This window comes from Bombina bombina, chromosome 1, assembly GCF_027579735.1.
Source record: "Bombina bombina isolate aBomBom1 chromosome 1, aBomBom1.pri, whole genome shotgun sequence".
In the NCBI taxonomy this organism is placed as follows: Eukaryota; Metazoa; Chordata; class Amphibia; order Anura; family Bombinatoridae; genus Bombina; species Bombina bombina.
In genome coordinates this window covers 1,332,802,839-1,332,815,741 of record NC_069499.1, presented here as the reverse complement: position 1 = coordinate 1,332,815,741, position 12,903 = coordinate 1,332,802,839, and the positions used below count along the sequence as shown (strand labels likewise).

The window sequence follows — 12,903 nt, the reverse complement described above, 5'->3', positions numbered from 1 at the left end:
ACCTTAATGAGTTCCAACAAAGAGTCGTACCAATAGGTAGCCGCTCCGGCAACTTCGGCAACTGTAGCCGCCGGTTGAAACAAAAATCCTATATGTTGAAACATCTTTCTCAGAAAGGTTTCCATGTTCTTATCCATCAGCTCTCTGAACGAAGAACTATCCTCACCTTATGAATGGAGCCCCACAAATCCGGGACTGGTAACAACTTTAAAAAGTAGACACGAACCAATTCTTTCCCATTTGTTGTCAATAAATGTTCGCCATCTTAACCGGCACAGGAAAAGTCAAAGGAACTTTCCTGTCTTCGTAAACTCTGTCTAATTTAGGTATCATAGGTTATTCAGGCAGCGCGGCCTCTGGAACCTCTATCGTAGACAGAACCTCCTTTAATAAAAAAACGCAAGGGCTCAATTTTAAATCTTTTGGACAATTCCTCCCCAGCAGGAGGCTTAGACGCTAACGACTCCGACCCAGAAAGTTCATCCTCTGAAGCTACAGAGGTTAACTCATCATCGGATAACTGGGACATAATAGCTAAATCCAATAAATATTTAGATGACTCTGGGTCAAGAGAGCTATGTTTAACCTCTCTCTTGCGTTTGTTAGAGCAAGGTAATGCACTGAGGGCCGCAGACACCGCCGTTTGTAACTGCGTGGCAAAGTCTGCAGGAAAAAGGTGCCCTCTGGATGGAGGATTAGATGTGCTATGGGGAACTGCATGTGGAGTGGATAATGTAGCAAGGGTGGTAATTTCATGGGACGCTGAGTCTTGAGAGGTAGACGGCTCAGAGGGACTAAGAGCCTTAGCAGGCTTGTCTCCATTCTTAGACTTTATAACGGTGTTAAGGCATGTGGAACATAACTGAGTGGGCAGGAAAACCACGGCCTCCTCACAATATAAACAGCTATGATTTAGTACAGAAGGAGTACCTTCTAACATGTCAGAGTCCTCCATAGCTCAGGTTATACCCACAGAAGGACACAAAAATGTTTTTTGTTGTTGTTTTTTTATATTATAGAAAACTGCACCTTTATACTCCCAAAGGCTGGGGCACTCACCACCTCCTAGACCCAGACAGTTAACATAGGAAACACCCGGAATGGAGGAAATGAGTACAAGACAGTACTTCCCTTGTCATTACAAGTACAGCAAGTAATAGGAGCTGTGCAACAGGAAAAAAAATCACACAAAGCAGCATGTAAATAATGAATACACTGATTAATTAACCCCAACTGTTCAATAAACCCCCTTCAGAGGATATTAACCCTGGATCCTATCAAGGTATAAAGGAGCCAGACTGTGACCCGATTGTAGTGTTTTACATGTAAAAATTGAAACAATCTTACCTCCAGGATCCATACTGTAGAACAGAACACAGCCTCTCAAGTGTGAAAGTCTTATAGCAGCGCTCCTGACATGGACTTGAGTGAGAGAAAGCAGGCAGTGAAAACTCGTCAACACTGATTGCTTAGGAGCTGTTAGCAGTAGTCTGGATGATTTCGCAGAAAAACTTTCCCTGCATCTCCAGACTAACTTTCATCACAACTCACTAAGAGGTTGACATGACTACTTAAAACTCCAGTCCTATCTTGTCAGGACTCTCTGAATCTTCTGACACTTCTCTGCTACTGCCTAACGTGACAAAAGTCAAAGAATGACTGGGGTAATGAGGAAGTGGGAGGGATATTTAAGCCTTTGGCTGGGGTGTCTTTGCCTCCTCCTGGTGGCCAGGTGTTGTATTTCCCAACAGTAAGAAATTAAGCCGTGGACTCTCCCTATCTTAGGAAGCAAAAGGGAAATCACAAGATAAAGCAGATAATTAAGAGACTCTTCTAGCTAAAGATATAGCTAAAAAGAAGAACCATGTAAGACAAACATTTAATATCTATGCTGCGCATATGTTCAACTGGATTACCTTGGAAAACAGAAATAACCAAATTCAAATACCCTAAAGGGGAGATAGGTCTTGAATTAAATTATGTACACTAGGAAGCATAACTAGATTCTTTTGAAAGGAACATAAAACGCTGAAATATGGCTCTTCAAGGAACTGGGAGACAGTCATTTGACAAGACCATCTTGAAGAAAACTGAAGAATCCTAGGGATCCAAAAGGAATGCCAGAAAAAAACAACTCAAGAAAAGCACCAAAATATACCCTCCAAATCTTATGGAAAGGCCTTTAGGTGATAGTTTTTTTTGTTAACGTTTCAAAAACAGAATCTGAAAAAACTATATATGCTTCAAAATTAGGTGCCCTTGTATCCATGGATCTGGCACAGAACACTGGCAGATTGTGATTCAAGTGAGAAGTTATCAAATCTACATCTGGCAGACCCCATTTGACAACTAGTTGATCGAAGCTCTTCTGATGAAGAGACCACTGTCCTGGGTGAACAGGTTGACTGACGGCTGAGATAATCCGCTTCCCAGTTCTTTACTCCTGGAAAGAGCATCACTGGCAGGGAGCATAGGTTCTTTTCTGCCCAGAACAGAATCTGGAAAACTTCCTGGATTGCCAGATGGCTTTGGGTCCCTCCTTGATGATTTATGTATGCCGCAGACCTGACATTGTCTGACTGAAAGCGAAAGAACTTCTTGAGAAGGGATCAAGACTTAAAAACTTGAAGAATCACTTGGAGCTCCAAGAACTTTGTTGGTAACCTCACCTCCAGAGGAGACCAAATTCCTTGTGCTCTTCGAGACTACCAGACAGTGCCCCAGTCCAAAAGACCCATAAAGGCTGTAGAAAGGACACCCAAGGATCAAAGAAGGACTTTCCATCCACCAGGATTGAGATAGTTTTATCGACAAATCGAAAACACAATCTGATAATAAAAATGCAGAGAACTTGTCCACTTCCTTTGAGCAGAGACAGTTGGAGAGGACAAAAGAAGGCAAGTGAACTGTATCTGCAGCTGACACCATTAGGCCCACTGTCTCCATGAACTGTACTACAGTTGGAGAAACAGAATATTGAAGAAAATGGCATGCCTGAAGATTTGACCTGTGAGATTCTGCCAAACAAAGGTGCATAGACCCCGAGTTATGATGACACCTAGGAGGACACTTTGGTAAATGGAGTTAAGGAACTCATTGGAACAATTATCCTCCAACTGTGATCTTGAAGGAAGGATAAGAGACTATGAGTGTAACACTAGAGATCTATAGTAGACATGAACTGACCCTGTTGTATTAAGTGTAAAATCGTATGATTTCCATGTTCTGAGACAGGACCTGTAAGAATTACTCATCTGCTCCAGATCCTGAATACATTGAATGAAGGCAGCCACTTTCAGAGAATTTTGGGGATGTAAGACAGATGGAATTGCAGTCTATTCTTTAACCCTGAGAAATGATGATATTTGGAACCAAAGGGTCTTAAACTGGCTATGGGGCCGTTTCTACCTTACCTGGAAACAATGAATTTGATAAATCTCTAGCCAGAACTAAACAGAACCTTCTGCTGGAAAAGGAATTGTGACATCTGGTTCTGAAAGCAATCAATAGAACTGCACTTTCACTGCAGCCCGAACTATAAAGTACAAAGTGAAAGCACACTCCATAAAACAAAGCAAAGCCTTAAAAGTTATCAGTAGTTTAAACAAAGTTAAGGAGTTCATCTGCACAGTCAGGGACGTTTTTACAGAATCTGGCTCCTGGTGCAAAATTCCAAAATGTGCCCCCTCACAGATTTTAAAGTCCCCCTCCTAGACCTTGCATGTCACTCTGTCATTTAGAGGTCAGCTCCAAAGCAGCAGTGCACTACTGGGACCTAGCTGAACACATCTGGTGAGCAAATGACAAGAGACAAATGTGTGTTGCGGCCAACCACCAGTTAGCTCCTAGTAGTGCATTGGTGCTGCTAAGGATATGTACATATGCTTTTCAACAATGGATACAAAGAGAACAAGAATAATAGAATTGTCTTAATTTTGTTTGATGTATCCTGACTTATGAAAGTCTAATTTTGACTTTCCTATACCTTTAAATATGTCCTTTTTTCTACTACAATGTTTTTTCCAAATATATTGATATTATCTAAAAATATCTTTATATCTTTTACTAATTGCCATTATAGTTATACTTTTCTCATAGATATGCATATTTATTTGTTTAATGCATATCAATCCCTTTAAATTCTTATCCAAAATGTATCTACAAAACCTCCAATAGACTTTAAAGTTGAACTTTGCAGAAAAGTCATCAGGTAAGATTTTCTAAAGGATTACAATATGTCACTGGGTATATTTGTAACATATTTAGGGGTCTATTACAACTATTTAGAAAAGTTATAACAATTTTATTTTTACAAAATTCACTATTAAAGTCTATGAGATTTCGGCACATATATAATTTGATAAAGAACTGTAATAGCTGTTTATTTTTCAAATATACTATACACACAGGCAGTAATAGACAGAGAAGTACACACACAGGCAATAATGGGCAAATACATGCACACACAGGTAGGGATAGATAGGCAGATGCATGCACACACAGGCAGTAATAGGCAGATACACACACACAGGCAGGGATCGATAGGCATACACACACACACAGGCATGGATCGATAGGCATACACACAGACAGGCAGGGATCGATAGGCATACACACACACACACTCAGGCAGTAATAGGCCGATACACACAGACAGGCAGGGATAGCTAGGCATACACACACTCAGGCAGTAATAGACAGGTATACATACACACTCAGGCAGTAATAGGCAGATACACATACAGGCAAGGATAGATAGGCATACACACACACATTCAGGCAGTAATAGCAAACACACACACACAAGCAGGGATAGATAGGCATACCCACACACTCAGGCAGTATTAGCAGACACAAGCACTCACATGTGAGTTTGTGAAAAGTTGCCAATGTCATTATGGAGTAAATGACACACACCCATCACTATTAAGCATTTGTAAACAATAAGTAAATACATTTTTTTTAAAAAAAGAAGGCATAATTTCAAAAAGATTTCCTTAACAGAAAACCTGTTCCTTATGTGTAAACCCAATTTTTATAAAGCACCTTTTTTAATTAGCTCAGTAAAATGAAAAAATATGTACATATCATTATGTAAAGACCATGAATAATTTGTCATATGCATAAAACATCACCTCTTTAGTGACACAGATCAGTGAGATAGGACCCATAAAAGACTGCTTTCCTCAGGGTAATTCCTCTCCTTTTTACTTTCAGTTTTAGCTCAAAATAGTTATCCGGTCTTAACATGCCTTTGTGATCTTGTTGCTCCATTAGTATGATTGACATCCAATGCAGCCAATAACATCACAGTATATATATATATATATATATATATATATATATATATATACACTGACCATATTGCTGCTTTAAAAAGGGACATATATGAAAAAAACATGGCAGGGTTCTTATACAAAACATTTCTTTAAACAACCTTGAAAATAGCCCTTACATATGTATTTTTCATATCTGTCCCTTTTTAAAGTGGTAATATGGTCACCCTATATATATATATATATATATATATATATATATATATATATATACATATATTACCAGTAGTTTATCAAGCAAGCAAGCACTGCCAATTTAACACACTGCCACTTTAAAAGTGCTCCCCACTGCTCCCTATTGCGCCCCGGGCCACTGCCCAGTCTGCCTGCCCCTAGAAACGGCCCTGTGCACAGTTGCTAAGCACCAAAACACCTCTTGAGAAAATGTAATGCATATCAGACTACATTATTTAGTTAAGAGGCATATAACAGATCAGCATAAAGGAATTGTGTCTGTGTGAAAATTGAAGGGTCCCCTGGCTATGCTACACATGTAAAGATGTACCTGCTAATAGCCTGTGGGCTTTGTGAGTTATCTGTACTTACCTTAATGGCACCCACTCCACTGAACTAAAAAGCTGAAGGAAAAGCTGCATTCAGTAGAGAGCCCATCCAGTGCTATACAGATACAGCAGAGGATAAGAGAGGAAATACCTTTGATCCCCCATGAGGCAGCTAAGGGACATGTCCCCATCATATCTGAGAGTGATGAAGGCTGAAATCCCATAGGGAGATACTCCTATGTACCTGCATCAATAATAGTGCTTGCAGTCCTTTGCTTGAATCTTCTTAAATGATACTTCCTTGGGATAATGGGTCTCACATTAGTCTGAACTTCATACATAAACAAGTAGCCGGAACACCTATCTTCAACCTCAATGCTGGGAAGCCAAGAACAAACGGAGGAGAGATGGGAGGTGGGAGGGATTAAAGCTTGTGTGGGTTCTTGGCCTCCTCCTAGTGGCGAGAATTATATCCCACATGTTAAGGATTTTCTATGGACTAATCATCATACAAACGAAAGGAGATTTCTGACTGATTATTTATTGTTTAAGGATCAATGTGTGATATACAAACTAGAGTAGGTTAAAATAGCTAGTGAGCTAGGAGGCTCAGGGCTCATTTTTTTCATACACAATATACTATATTTTTTGAAAGGAGCCCAATCTTGGCTAAAATCTTATTTGTTTCTTAAAAGTGCTAATGAAAAACATAAATTATGCTTACCAGGTAATTTAATTTCCTTTTGTATAAGGAGAGTCCATGGCATCATTCCTTACTGTTGGGAAATACTGAACCTGGCCCCCAGGAGGAGGCAAAGACACCCCAGCCAAAGGCTTAAATACCTCTCTCACTTCCCCCACCCCCCAGTCATTCTGCAGAGGGAACAATGAACAGTAGGAGAAATATCAGGGTATAAATGGTGCCAGAAGAAAACAAAATTTAGAGGCCACCCAGCAGAGAACACGGGCGGGGGCAGTGGACTTTCCTTATACTGAAGGAAATTAAATTTTCTGGTAAGCATAATTTATGTTTTCCTTCTTAATATAAGGAGAGTCCACAACATCATTCCTTACTTTTAGGAAACTTATACCCAAGCTCTTGAGGACACTGAATAATAACGGGAGGGACAAAAAGAGAGGCGGACCCAAATCTGAGGGCACCATAGCCTGCAAAACCTTTCTCCCGAAAGCTACTTCAGCCGAAGCAAAAACATCAAACTTGAAAAATTTAGAAAAAGTATGTAAGGAGGACCAGGTAGCCGCCTTACAAATCTGATCCATAGAGGTCTCATTCTTAAAGGCCCAAGAGGAAGCCACTGCTCTAGTAGAATGAGCCATAATTATCTGAGGAGGTTTTGTGTCCCGCTGACTCATAAGCAAAGAGATAAGGAAGTCAAAGAGACCTTCTGACCCTTACACTTCCCAGAATAGACTACAAACAAGGAAGAAGTTTGTCTAAAATCCTTAGTAGCCTAAAGATAGAACTTCAAGGCGCGAACCACGTCCAAATTATGAAGCAAACGTTCCTTCGAAGAAAAAGGGTTGGGACACAAGGAATGAACCACAATCTCTTGATTGATGTTGTGGTATGACATGACCTTAACAAGAAAACCTAACTTAGTAGTTAGGACAGCCTTATCATAATGGAACACCAGATAAGGAGGTTCACATTGCAAGGTAGCAATCTCAGATACTCTGCGCGCAGAAGCAATAGCCAGTAGAAAAAGAACCTTCCAGGATAACAATTTAATGTCAATTTCATGCATAGGCTCAAACAGAGCCCGTTGCAAAACCTTAAGAACATGATTTAGACTCCAAGGAGGAGCCTTAGATCTAAACACAGGTCTGATCCTAGTCAGAGCCTTAACAAAGGACTGTACATCTGGAAGCTATGAGAGCCTCTTGTGCAGTAAAACAGACAGGGCCGAAATCTGTCCCCTCAGGGAACTGGCAGAAAGGCCCTTCTCCAGTCCATCCTGGAGAAACGACAGGATCCTGGCAACCTTAACTTTATACCAGGAAAATCCACGCTCTTCACACCAAAATAAGTAGGTTCTCCACACCTTATAATAGATGCGCTGAGATAATCCGCTTCCCAGTTGTCCACACCCGGAATGTGGATCGCTGACAGCAAACAGCTGTGGGCCTCCACCCACTCCAGAATCCGAGATACTTCCCTTATCGCCAGTGAGCTTCTCGTTCCACCCTGATGGTTGACGTAAGCCACCAAAATTATATTGTTTGATAGGAATCTGATAAACTGGGACAAACCCAGAAGGGGCCAAGCCTTCAGAGCATTGAAGATTGCCTGAAGTTCCAGAATGTTGATTGGGAGGGAGCATTCCTCCTGAGTCCACAGGCCCTGTGCCTTCTTGGTCAGAAGGGACTCTGGTCAGTTAGAAATATTCTCATGGATATGGAGTCTATTATAGTACCCAGCAATTCCACCCTGGTGCTTGGAATAAGAGAACTCTTTTTCTAAGTTTATATTTCATCCATGAGATCGAAGAAAAGAGAGAAGAGATTCCAAATGGCCTTCCACCAGATGAAAATATGGTGCTTGTACCAGAATATCGTCCAAGTAGGGAGCTACTGCTATACACCGGGTTCTGGCAATGGAGCAGTAGCTAGACCAAATGAAGTGCAATAAACTGGAAGTGCTGGTCCAGGAACGCAAACTTTAGGAAATGGAAGTGATCCTTGTGGATTGGAACATGAAGGTAAGTATCCTTCAGATCTATAGTGGTCATGAACTGTCCTTCCTGAACTAAGGAAAGGATGGACCTTATCGTCTCCATCTTGAAAGAGGAGACATTTAGAAATTTGTTTAAGCACTTTAGGTCCAGAAAGTTCCCTCATTCTTTGGGACCACGAAAAGGTTTGAATAGTATCCCAAACCTCTTTCTGGTTTGAGATACCGGGACAATGACCCCTAAGGAGGACAGATCCCACACGCACCCCAGAAAGACTTCCCTCTTTTCTGGTCTGGAAGACAGGCTTGAGAGGAGAAATCTGCCCTTGAGTGGATGAGACTTGAAACCTATCTTGTATCCCTGAGCTATGACCTCCAGGACCCATGGATCCTGCACATCCCTGAACCAAGCATCTGAAAAGACCGACAGGCTGCCCCCTATACGATCCAGTGCCGGATCGGGGGCCGCCCCTTCATGCCGATTTAGTTTCAGTGGGTTTCTTGCTCTGCTTGGATTTATTCCAGGACTGAGCTGGCATCCAAGTACTCTTGGTTTGCTCGGGCTTAGCGGAGGGTTGCTGTCGTTGGGATTTATCAGAACGAAAGGAACGAAAATTAGAAAACTTGTCCCTTCAACTTGTTCTTTTTATCTTGCAGTAGGAAGGCACCCTTGCCCCCTGTAACCATGGAGATAATTGAGTCCAGGCCTGGACCAAATAAAATCTTTCCCTTAAAGAGGAGAGAAAGAAGTCTGGACTTAGAAGTTATATCCACAAACCAGGACTTCAGCCAGAGCGCCCGACGGGCCTGAACCGAAAAGCCAGAAGCCTTAGCATTTAGGCAAATAATCTGCATGTTTGCATCACAGATAAAAGAATTAGCAATTCTCAAGGCCTTAATTCTTTCCTGGATATAGTCGAGGGGGACCCTCCACCTCTCACTCTCACTAGTAGGTAGCTGCTCCAGCAACTACGGCAACGGCCGCTGCCAGTTGAAATAAATATCCCGTATGTTGAAACATCTTTCTTAGAAGAGTTTCCATCTTCTTATCCATCAGCTCTCTGAATGACAAGCTATCCTCAAGCGGGATAGTAGTACGTTTGGCAACCATGGAGATAGCGCCTTGCACCTTAGGGACGGAACCCCACAACTCAAATTGAGAGTCTGGGACCGGGAATCATTTTGTAAAGGAAGACGAAAGGGAAAAGGGAATATTCAATTCTGTCCAATTCGTTAATAATGATTGCCATCTTTACAGGCGCAGGAAAAGTTAAAGGCACTACCCTGTCCTCGTAAACTCTGTCTAATTTAGGAATCAAAGGTTTATCAGGCAGCTTGGCCTCTGGAACCTCTAATGTAGACAGGACTTCCTTTAGAAGAAAACGTAAGTGTTCAATCTTAAATCTAAAGGCTGGTTCCTCCACAGCAGGAGGCTTAGAGGCAGAAAGTTCACCCTCTGAAGCCTCAGAGTGCGACTCATCCTCGAATAACTGAGACAGAGCAGAGAAATCCAATAAATTACATGATGACCCCAGGGCAGTAGAGCTATGTTTAACCTTTCACTTGCGTTTAGCAGGGCGAGGTAAAGCACTGAGGGCCTCAGACACCGCCATTTTTAACTGTGCAGTAAAATCTGATGGTAAAAAGGTCCCCTCCAGATGGAGGATTAAGCGTGTTATGGGAAGCTGCGTGTGTAGAAGGAGATGAATGTTAGGTATGCACCTCACGGGACGGCGAGTCCTCAGAGGTAGACGGCTCAGTAGTACTAAAAGGGTTAACCTTCTTTGACTGAATAATGTTGTTAAGGCATGTGGAACATAGTTGAGAGGGTGGGCATACCAAGGCATCCTCACAATATAAACAGGTATTACTATTTGGAATAGAGGGAGTACCCTCTAATATCTCAGAATCTTCCATAGCTTAAGGTAATGACAGCAGGACACAGAAAACAAACAATCTTTGTTTCTCAAAAAATGGCACCTTTATACCCCAATAGCTAGGGCATTCACCACCTCCTAGACCCAGATAATGCATAGAAATAGTGTCTTCTCTGACAACCAACTCGGTCAGGAAAGAGGAAATGAAACCACTCCCGGTCACATGGTGCGCAAGGCAGGACGGCCCCTGCTATGAGAAAAAGCGCGCCAAGCTACAAGCTGCGCAGCACTCAAAGTGAAAGTAAAAACCTCTGCGTTCCAGCCACAAACAGCCTATGAGCCCAATAAAATCTCACACATAAGCAGAATAAAATCAAAGCATCACATTTGATTAATCCCCACTGTTCAATAATCCCCCTCAGGAGATATTAACCCATGATTCTATTAAGATAAAAGGAACCAGACGGTGACCCTTTCTTCTAGCGTTTTTAACATATGTAAAAATTGAAGCGATCTTACCAGAATCCATGCTGTGGAACAGAAAGACAGCCCCTCAAGTGTGACAGTCTTGTAGCATTGCTCCTGACATGGACTTGAGTGAGAAAACAAGCAGGCAGTGAAACTCGTCAACACTGATTGCTTAGGAGCTGTTAGCAGGCAGTCTGGATGGGTTCGCAGAAAGACTCTCCCTGCATCTCCAGACTCTAACTTTTGTCAATGCTCTGAGAGGCTGACAAGACTACTTTTAAGTAGTCTTGTCAGCCTCCAGTCCCATATTGAAGGGCAGATACCCTTCCTAAGGAACTACTCCGAAATCTTCTGACACTTCTCTGCCATCCTCCTGTGACGGAAGGCAAAGAATGACTGGGGGATGGTGGAAGTGGGAGAGGTATTTAAGCCTTTGGCTGGGGTGTCTTTGCCTCCTCCTGGTGGCCAGGTTCAGTATTTCCTAACAGTAAAGAATGAAGCCATGGACTCTCCTTATATTAAAATGGAAAATATATTTTTATGTTATATTATTTACACCAAGCTTGCCCGGCCTAAGGCCCATGGATAATTATGTGTTTACCAGACCTTTTATACTTTGCCCTCTTGTTCTTCATATTTAATTCTTTAGGTGACTAAACCAGAGGGGTATTTTATATATATATATATATATATAGATAGATATATATATATATATATATATATATATATATATATATATAGATAGATATATATATATATATAGATATATATATATATATATATATATATATATATATATATATATATATATATATATATCTTGATGTACATAATACTGACATTTTTATATACATTATTAGAAAACAAATATTTGTACTTCTCAAGAAAAAACAATGGTACATATCTTGCTATACAATTGCTTATTTGTTAAGTATAATTATGGTGCACAAATTTTAATTTGAAAAGTATTTTTAAAATGTGGTAAAAAGTCTTTCACATGTAAAGTCAGGTTACCTCAGGTCTAGAGAAAGGTGGTTTATTAAAAGAAAAAAAAACAAAAAAAAAAAACACAATTTTAGAGACTCACGCATCATCTTGGACCAGATCACCCTTTAGTACTTTTATAGCCACTGGGGTCCTATGGTATTCTCCTTTGTATGTATTGTGACCTGGTTTCTCTATCAACAGCTCTCCGCGCTTCATATCTGATGGATTTATCACTGAGGTGTTTTCCCAAGGAGTGCGCTGAACTGAATATTAAAAATAAATAAATAAATGCATATATATGTAAAAAAATAAATAAAAAAAAAATAAATAAAAATATAATAATAATAATGCTAAGGCTAAGGCTCAACAAAAACATTAAGCCCCACAACTGGCAAACACATAATACAATGCTTTCAAGCTTATTTTCGACAGTAATAAAAGGACTGCCCTAGAAAGAAAGTGACCCACTTATCCCAATTGCCAGCAGGACCCTGGATTCACATGAGCTACTCTACTAATCTGTAGTAACTGCATTATGTGAAAAGAATATTGTACAGGTGGCCCTCAGTTTACGATGGTTCAATTTGCACAGTTTCAGAATAACACCCTTTTTTTCAGTCATGTGACTGCTATTGAAAAGCATTGACTGCTATTGAAAAGCATTGAGAAGCAGTGCATTCATTAAAATAGCCAGTAGGTGGAGCTGTCTGCTTGTGTTGCAGCAAAGAGATGCAAAGCCAAGCAAGCCAGACGTGATCAATGGATCAGCTTTCAAAGGAACAAGATCTAGCAGCCACTTCCCTTAGCTGCAGACTCAATGCAGAGAACTGTTTGCAGACAAAGGCAAGTAAAAAAACGTTTTTGTTCATTAAACTTAGTTTGATGATGATACAGCCTGTTGTATAATTATGTTATTAGGTGCTGTTTAGCAAATGTTTTTGTTCATTAAACTTAGATGGATGATGATACAGTCTGTGTTTGTGTGATAATTTCATTAGGTGCTGTTAGCAAATGTTTTTGTTCATTAAACTTAGTTTGAT

General features: G+C 40.7%; 1 protein-coding gene across 2 annotated transcripts in view; it reads right to left on the bottom strand.

Moving 5' to 3' along the window:
- LOC128649094 (mixed lineage kinase domain-like protein) overlaps positions 1 to 12,903 on the bottom strand; it is a 92,817-nt gene that overhangs the window by 67,014 nt on the left and 12,900 nt on the right. For both annotated transcript variants that reach the window (XM_053702162.1, XM_053702171.1), the window contains exon 3: positions 11,964 to 12,126. In XM_053702162.1, the coding sequence (XP_053558137.1) occupies positions 11,964 to 12,126 (163 nt within the window). The remainder of the gene's footprint in view (positions 1 to 11,963; positions 12,127 to 12,903) is intronic.